The following is a 7,809-nucleotide window of genomic DNA, read 5'->3' as shown; positions in this document are numbered from 1 at the left end:
TGCCCACAGGCTGCAGACTAGGCATTGGTCACTGGAAATCAGGGCTCTGGATGGAGCATCCCCTGGGAGCAAGGTGTGATGCAGAGCTGCTGTCAGCATCAGATGTGTCTCAGGAGTGTCAGCAGCATGAGCCTCCCTAGGGATCGGAAAGCAGTGGCACGGAGAGGTGAAGTGATATGACCAGGGACCTCAGGCAGTGCATAGTGTGCAAGTCTCTGGTCTCCGGGGCCCATGCTTGGCAATGACAGGCAAATCTCTACCAGGCTCCTGCACCACCCAGGTCAGTTGTCAGGCCGACAAAAAGCAGATGATTGTTTCTGTGCCTGGTGGATGGTCTGTCCCCTATATCTCCAGCTCTTGGGCACAGGAAAAAATCTCTTTTCAGTATCTTTGTAGAACTCAGATCTGTGTGTGTGTGTGTGCGCGCGCGTGTGCTTTTCCACACACACAGCCCACAGCCTTATGTCTGTTTGTGACTGCCCTTATCTTTGTTCAGCTCTCTGGTAGGGAAGTGTGGAGTTTGAGTGTAGGGGTCAGACATGGCCAGCAGCCACATGTTTGTTTAGAAATGGTAACTAATAGAGAGGAAACTTACTTCAGACTTCAAAGTGAATAGGATTCGGTCATTGCAGAGTCTTATCAGCCTGTCCTTGGAGGCTGAGTCTGCTGTAGAAGTTTAACTGCTACACTATTATTTACGATCTTGTTAGTAAAATTTCTACAATTCCCCCCTTTGATCCTGGCCTTCAAAGGCCGGGATCACTTTCTACTATATCTGGCATCTAAACGCTTCTGGCACTCTAATATTTCAGCTTTAGACATTTCAACACATTCTTCTATGTTATGCATAGTACATCTACAACGTGTGGATAATACAGAAGGTAGGGTTCCAATACACTGAATACAACAACAGGTTAAAATCAAAAAACACCCAAGAGCAAAAATAATAACAATGAGTTTGTGAGCCCATCATAATCTAGGGAACCAGGATGTTAGGAGAGCCCATGCATCTTGTATACCCCAAGAGGTGTTATCTGTGGTTATGGCGTGGAATTGACTAGCCATGTTCTGGATCTGAAGAATATCCTCCAATACCTTTCCTGATTCATCTACATAGGTGCAGCAGATATCATTGACTAAAGTACATACCCCTCTTTGATTAGCAAGAAGTAGGTCTAACGCTAGGCGATATTGCAAAGTAATATGAGAAATTTGAGTTCCTTCAGTTTGCAGTCGGGTTAAGGCATCTGCGGTGTTAATAGCTAATACTTCCAGTGAGGCTGAAAGGTTTACATGAGCCTTTTTGAGTTCAGAAACACCTAGCCAAGGTATGAACCATCGGGCAAAGGAATGGAACGAGGTAGGTTGCTCAACAAGAGGGTTGAGGCCTGCTCCTCGTTGGAACCGATGTGGGTGGTTTCGGTGCCACCCCTGAAGCGATGTGTTCGGGTGAAGTGTCATGTCTGGGATCACTACGCCCAGGGTGCACGTGCCACACCAGGTGGGTGGCAAATGCTTAAATGCAATTCTCCCACAAAGCCAATAATGCCCCGCATGTACAGGTCCATTACCTTGCCATCCGAGAGAGGATGAGTGTAAGGCTATTGTTATATTACAAGCACCTGCTGTGGCATTTCCTACAAACACAGCAAAACTACCAAGACATGGCTTGTAATAGCACACAGAATCTTTAGGGAGGATTACTTCATTAAGGAACCAGTATTCATAGTACCATTTGCTGTCATTATGGGTGCTCTTGCTAATAGAAGAATAATTGAATAAACCAAGGCCAAGACCGATGAAAGGAATACCTACGCTTGGATGCTTGGGTAGTTGAGTACACACCCAGCAGTTTGAGAAGTTTAAGTTACTTGCATAGGAATTGGTTATTTTCACAACAGCGTTATAAGGCCATTCTACATTTTGGTGAGGATTGACAGCTAGTAATTTAGGGGATGACACTCGCCAAACCGAGGTCCCAATTCCACTTTTGAAATAGAATGATTGTTCCCCAGGGTTAGTAGTTTTACGTTGGATGTAAGCTTGACTTACCTCTGTGGTGGGGTCTGCACACCAAATTTCATCGCTGTTAGCGTAATACCCATACAGCTTACGTTGACCTGGGGAAGCATTGGACCTGCACATGACAGCGGAAGCCCCTTTAGGCGGGACGTGATTAACTATGTCTCAAACTTGTTTGGTGTTAGTATACCCTAGTTGGGTGCCAGGATAGACTCCTGCGAACCGGGTGAAACTGCAGGGGCACCCAATTAATGTGGGCAGACAGACTACTAACACAAATGTACTTAGGACAGTACTTGCAAGGCACATATTGTCCATTGACTGTTGGATCTCCGCAGCCGAAGGGGAGGTACATGATGAGGTTCCGTTGGGGATAAACGCTGCAGGTTTCACATGTGAGTGATGGATCCACGAATTCCTTTCGGCAATTTTGATTGTGGAGTGGGTGGTCAGTAGGACTTGGTATGGTCCTTCCCACATTGGCTCTCGGCAACTTTTCCATCGTGGAACACGGACCCACACGTAGTCGCCGGGACTGAAGGGCTGTATCTCGCAGTCGAAGGGTACAGGTTGTTGAACGGCAGCATGGCGCTGTAAAGAAGTAAGCTGCTTCTGCAAAGAAATCACATAATGGGTTAAATTCTCATCCCCCGCTAGCAATCCTGTATTTGGAGGAAGGAAACCACGGGTAATGCGGGGTGGATAACCAAACAAAAGCTCATAGGGAGTTATCTTAACATCAGCTCTAGGCGCGTTGAGCATAGGAAACAGTGCAAGGGGCAATGCCTCGGGCCACTTAAGCTGAGTTTCCAAACACACTTTGCCTAGAAGGGTTTTTAGAGTCCGATTTGCCCTTTCCACCCCTCCAGATGACTGAGGGTGATAAGGGGTGTGAAGCTGCCTAGTGATTCCCAACCGTGTGTAAATTGTTTGTAAGACCTGGGAGGTGAAGTGACCTCCTTGATCTGAGTCAATGACTTGAGGTATGCCAAACCGCGGAATAATGTCCTTTAGAAGTGCATGAGCAAACTTGCTGATGAGAGGCATGAGTGGCAAGAAACGCCTCCACCCAATGGGTGAGCTGATCTCGCACTACTAAGGCATATCTATATCCTTGGCACCGGGGAAGTTTGATGAAGTCTATTTGCAGTCTCTCAAATGGTTGATATGCCCAAGGTCGGCCCCCAGGTGGGTCTTTTCTCTCTGGGCCAGGGCTGAAGGCTGGGCAAGTGGAGCAGATGCTGGTCACTTGTTTAGCCGCTGCATGGATCCCAGGGGCAAACCAAACTCGGAGAATGGTTACAGCTATGGCAGTTGCCCCATAATGACCTTGCCTATGGACTATTTGGCACAGGGGCTGCTGTAATGTTTTAGGCAAGATGGGGCAGTTATTGCTAGTGTACCACAGTCCATCTTTTGAATAAGCCCCATAGAGACGTTTCCAGTCTTCTTCTTCTCCTTTGCACGCTTGCTCATATCCTTCCAAGGCTCTGGGTGTGTCCCACACAGGAGCAAGGGCGTTGAGATTTAGGGGTTGCTGAGCAGCAGCTTTGGCAGCCTCATCCGCCCGCTCATTTCCTTTAGCCTCAGGTGCGCTCCTGCCGGTGTGTGCGGCAACATGTATTACGGCTATCTGTCTGGGTTTCTGGATGGCTTTGAGGAGCTCAGAAACCTGAGTGGAGTTTGCAATCTTTGCTCTGGAAGAAGTAATGAAGCCTCGCTCTTTCCATAATTGCCCGGTGGAGTGGCAAATCCCAAATGCATACCGACTGTCAGTGTATACATTTAAAGTCATCCTGGTTGCCAGTTCACATGCACGAGTTAAAGCAATCGGTTCAGCTGCTTGTGCACCCAGCCGGGGAGATAAGGGCTTTGCTTCAACGATGTTGAAGTCAGTGACAACTGCATACCTAGTCTGACGAACTCCTGCTTCTATGTAGGAGGACCCATCCACATAGAAGACTAAGTCAGGATTGTTCAGGGGCACATCAGTGAGGTCGTCTCGGGGCTTTTCCATCATACGAACGACGGTGCAGCAGTCGTGATGTGGCTCTCCATCCTCGGGATGAGGCAAAAGCGAGGCTGGGTTGAGGCTAGTACAGCCTGAGGTGCACACGTTTTCGGCAGCTAGCAGTGTCACTTCATACCGGGCTAGACACTGGTGAGAGAAGGCTTGAATCTTTTCTTTAGTCATTAGGCCTTCAACTTCATGAGGAACCCTGACTTTGAGGGGGTACCCCATGACTAGCTCTTTCGATCACTCAACAAGCAGTGCTGCCGCTGCAATAGCGCGCAGACAGCTGACTGCCCCTTTTGCCACTGGATCTAAGGTGGCAGAGTAATAAGCGATCGGGCGTAACTGAGGTCCCAGTTTCTGGGTTAGGACTCCTGAAGCTACTCCCTGTCTCTCGTGGACAAAGAACACAAACGGCTTCTTGTAGTTGGGGAGTCCTAGAGCAGGGGCTTGTGATAGCTGGTGTTTAACTTGGTGAAAAGCATGGTCTAGCTCGGGGGTCCATTGAACCACTTCAGGTTCACCCTTCCGAGCGGTCTCTACCAGAGGCTTAACCATCTCTCCGTAAGCAGGGATCCACGGCCGGCAAAATCCAGCCGCTCCTAAAAAGGCTCAGCATATGCCTCTTAGTGGTGGGCTTTGGCTAGTCTTTTATAGCCTTTACCCTTTCATCAGACAATTCCCGCAGTCCCTCTGAGATCACATTCCCCAGGTATGTAACCTTCTTCTGGCAATATTGTAATTTTCCTGGGGATACTTGATGTCCTCCTTCAGCTAATCCTTCTAATAGTCTTAAAGTGTCCGTCCGGCAGCTTACCTGAGTCTGTGATGCTAGCAGTAGGTCATCTACATACTGTACAAGCACTGTATCCGAGGTAAGTATGATACTTTGTAAGTCTCTCGTCAGGATTTGGCTGAAGATAGTAGGACTCTCGGTGTATCCTTGGGGAAGTCGTGTCCAGGTTAAATGTTGTTTTCTCTTCCAAGTGAAGGCAAAAAGGTATTGAGACTGGGCTGCAACTGGGATTGAAAATAAGACAGCACACAAATCAATTACTGTGAATCGAGTGGCCCACCATGGGATGGAGGTAACAATAGTGGCAGGGTTACTTACGAACTGCGGCAGCTCTGGGAATCACATACTCATTTATAGCATGTAAGTCTTGCACAAAACGATAAACAGGCTTGCCATCCTTTCCTAATTCAGGTTTCCTGACTGGTAACACGGGGGTATTTCAAGGAGACTGATACTCCACTAAAATCCCTTTCCTGATGTATTCATCTATAAGGGGCTGCAAACCTTCTTCTGCTTCTTTATTCAGCGGGTACTGAGGCACGCAAGGCAGGACTCCCCCTTGGTTTGAATAACAACCGGAGTGGCAGACTTCAGCAGTCCTACATCGGTGGCCTCCCAGCCCCACAATGTGGCTGGCAATTGTTGTAGTTCTGCTGGTAAATTTCCCTCCCCCCCCCCCCCCCCCCCCCCCCCCACCCCAAGGCCAATGCCCCGGCGAAATAAGGCAGTTTGTCAACTGGTGATTCTAAAGTTATTCCCTCGGACTACAGCGTAGAGTGGCCCTCAGCTTACACAGTAAGTCCCGTCCTAACAAATTCATAGGAGCATGGGCAGACAACAAAAAGGAGTGTTCACATGACAAGGGTCCCACTTGGACTCGAGTAGGGGCACTCCTGCTAGTTTTGAACAATTCCCCCCCCACTCCCATCACATTCTCAGTTCCTTCCTCAATTAGACCTGCATGCTCAGGAGTTGTAGATAACATAGACATAGTAGTGCCGGTGTCAATTAAACAATCATATCGTTGCTCTCCTGCCTGAATTGAGGCAACAGGGTCACTCTTATTGCAATTTATATTTACCGCAGGGCAGACTGGGTGAGGGTGGTCAGTCGGGTCATTGAGTCCTTCTTTCCTGTGAGTAGTTTTTGACACTGGCTCCTGGCGTCACTGGTCTGGAGGGGGGCCCGTTCTGAGATGGCTCCGATGTTCATCCCCTTCCTCTGGGGACACTCTTGTTTGAAGTGTCCAGGTTGTTTACAGTGGTAACATACCTCGCCGGCCCTTTGAACTGTGGACCACCCCTCGCCCTGGTTTCTCTGACCTAATCCCCTTCATTGAAACCCTCCCTGGCCCCTTCCCCTGTTCCGTCCTCTTCATGACATGCTGTGCATCGTTCCCTCAACCATTGCAGCTACTAGCTTAAAATCTTCCTTTTTCTTCTTCTTTCTTTCCCTCTCCGTTCTCCCATCAGACACAGAGCTTGCTATGTTTCTTATCTCTAACATACTCTTCCCTTCCCACCCTGGAGTATACCTGCAGAAATGCTCTTTGATATCGGGAGCACTCTGGTTTACAAAGGCTGATACCAACGAAGGCACATGCTCTGGTTTATCTACATCAAGACAAACGTATGTCTTGGCTGCCTCGCACAAATGGGTAAAGAAAGCATCCGGATGCTCCTCGGGTCTCTGTTTGCATGCATGGAATTTCCCCCAATTCACGGGCTTTTTACTCGCTTCATCAAAGCCTGCTCGTAAATCATTCCGGGCTTCCCTCAGGGGTGTCCTTCCCCCGGGGGTGTTGTAATCCCAATTAGGTTCATTAGAAGGCCAAGAATCTCTGTTTGCTGCTGAGGCAACAGCCCTGGCACAGTCTAAAACTTTAGCCCGCTCGTCTGGGGTCAGCAGGGTATCCATGAGTTCCTGCATGTCTGACCAAGAAGGGTCATAAGTATGGAGTATGCGCCAAATAGTCTGTCCTACTTCATCAGGTTTCTCCTGAAAAGAGGGGGTTTGTTGTTGCAAAATGAGGAGGTCCCCTCAGGTGAAAGGCACATGAATTAGAGTAGGGCGAACCTGGAAGCTGCCCCCGCCATCTACAGACGGGACCAGGTATGTTCGCAAAGGAGCCTGAACCGCCGCATTCGCGTGCTCCTTCCCCTGGCTGGGTGGAAATGCCTCCCCCACAGGACCCCGGCTCCGGGTCCAGACTGAAGAAAAGCCTCTGGAGGCAGGGAGCCCGGAGCTTGGAGCCGGCACTGACGCCACGGGAGCTGCAGTGCTCTTGTCAGGGGGCAGGGGTTGACCGGGGACAGGGAGAGCAGGGTAGAGAGGCTCAGGTCTGTCTTCAGACTCCAGAGAGACTGAAATCAGAGGATAATAAGGAGGTGGAGTGGTAGAGCAAAGAACTGGTTTTGGGGCTTTTTCGGCCAATTCAGCCCACAGGTACCAATAATCCATCTGTTGAGGTTTTAAAGCTACCAATTTCATTTGAAGGAATGCCAAACAAGACTGATCAAATGAGCAAAATTTTGGCCACCGTTTATCCGGAGCACCTTGTTGCAATAATCCATCTGTTGAGGTTTTAAAGCTACCAATTTCATTTGAAGGAATGCCAAACAAGACTGATCAAATGAGCAAAATTTTGGCCACTGTTTATCCGGAGCACCTTGTTGCGTTACAACAGGCCACTCCTGTGTACACAAAATACAAGCGCACTTCCTGCCCATGCCAGACTGCACCGGCAGATTCCCTTCTCCCCAGACCTGGAGAAGCCTCCCTAAAGGACATCCCGGTGGGACGTTTTAAGCCAATTGTCCCATCCTCCCAAGACTTAAGCACTCTGGTCTATAAATTCCCGGGAACAGACACCCCTCATGGCAGGCCCCACTTACCCAATGCCCGGACCGAGCCCTCCGAATGGTGACAAACTCACCTATGCCAGCTGGGAAGGTTGGTCCGAACGACGAGCTGCCAG

At 49.2% G+C, this 7,809-nt stretch overlaps 1 protein-coding gene across 1 annotated transcript; it reads right to left on the bottom strand.

Annotated features, from left to right (window-relative positions):
- Positions 1 to 969: 969 nt before the first annotated feature.
- LOC149862396 (syncytin-2-like) lies at positions 970 to 2,084 on the bottom strand. Its single transcript, XM_090053918.1, has 2 exons — positions 2,053 to 2,084; positions 970 to 1,759 (listed from the first exon to the last, which is right to left on the bottom strand). Exons 1-2 carry the CDS (start codon positions 2,082 to 2,084, stop codon positions 970 to 972), a joined length of 822 nt encoding a protein of 273 aa, XP_089910044.1.
- Positions 2,085 to 7,809: the final 5,725 nt, after the last annotated feature.

The sequence above is a fragment of the Crocodylus siamensis genome, chromosome 6, assembly GCF_052110815.1.
Source record: "Crocodylus siamensis isolate JL-2025a chromosome 6, ASM5211081v1, whole genome shotgun sequence".
Taxonomy (NCBI): domain Eukaryota; kingdom Metazoa; phylum Chordata; order Crocodylia; family Crocodylidae; genus Crocodylus; species Crocodylus siamensis.
Note: the sequence above shows the minus strand (reverse complement) of the source record. Positions and strands in the feature narration are given on the sequence as shown.

Bases quoted from the DNA above. Each gene is read 5' to 3' on its own strand.
- LOC149862396 (XM_090053918.1), bottom strand. From the start codon at position 2,084: ATGAAATTTGGTGTGCAGACCCCACCACAGAG. The intron at 1,760-2,052 runs GTAAGTCAAGCT...TTCTTCTATTAG, and splicing joins GTGCAGACCCCACCACAGAG to CAAGAGCACCCATAATGACA.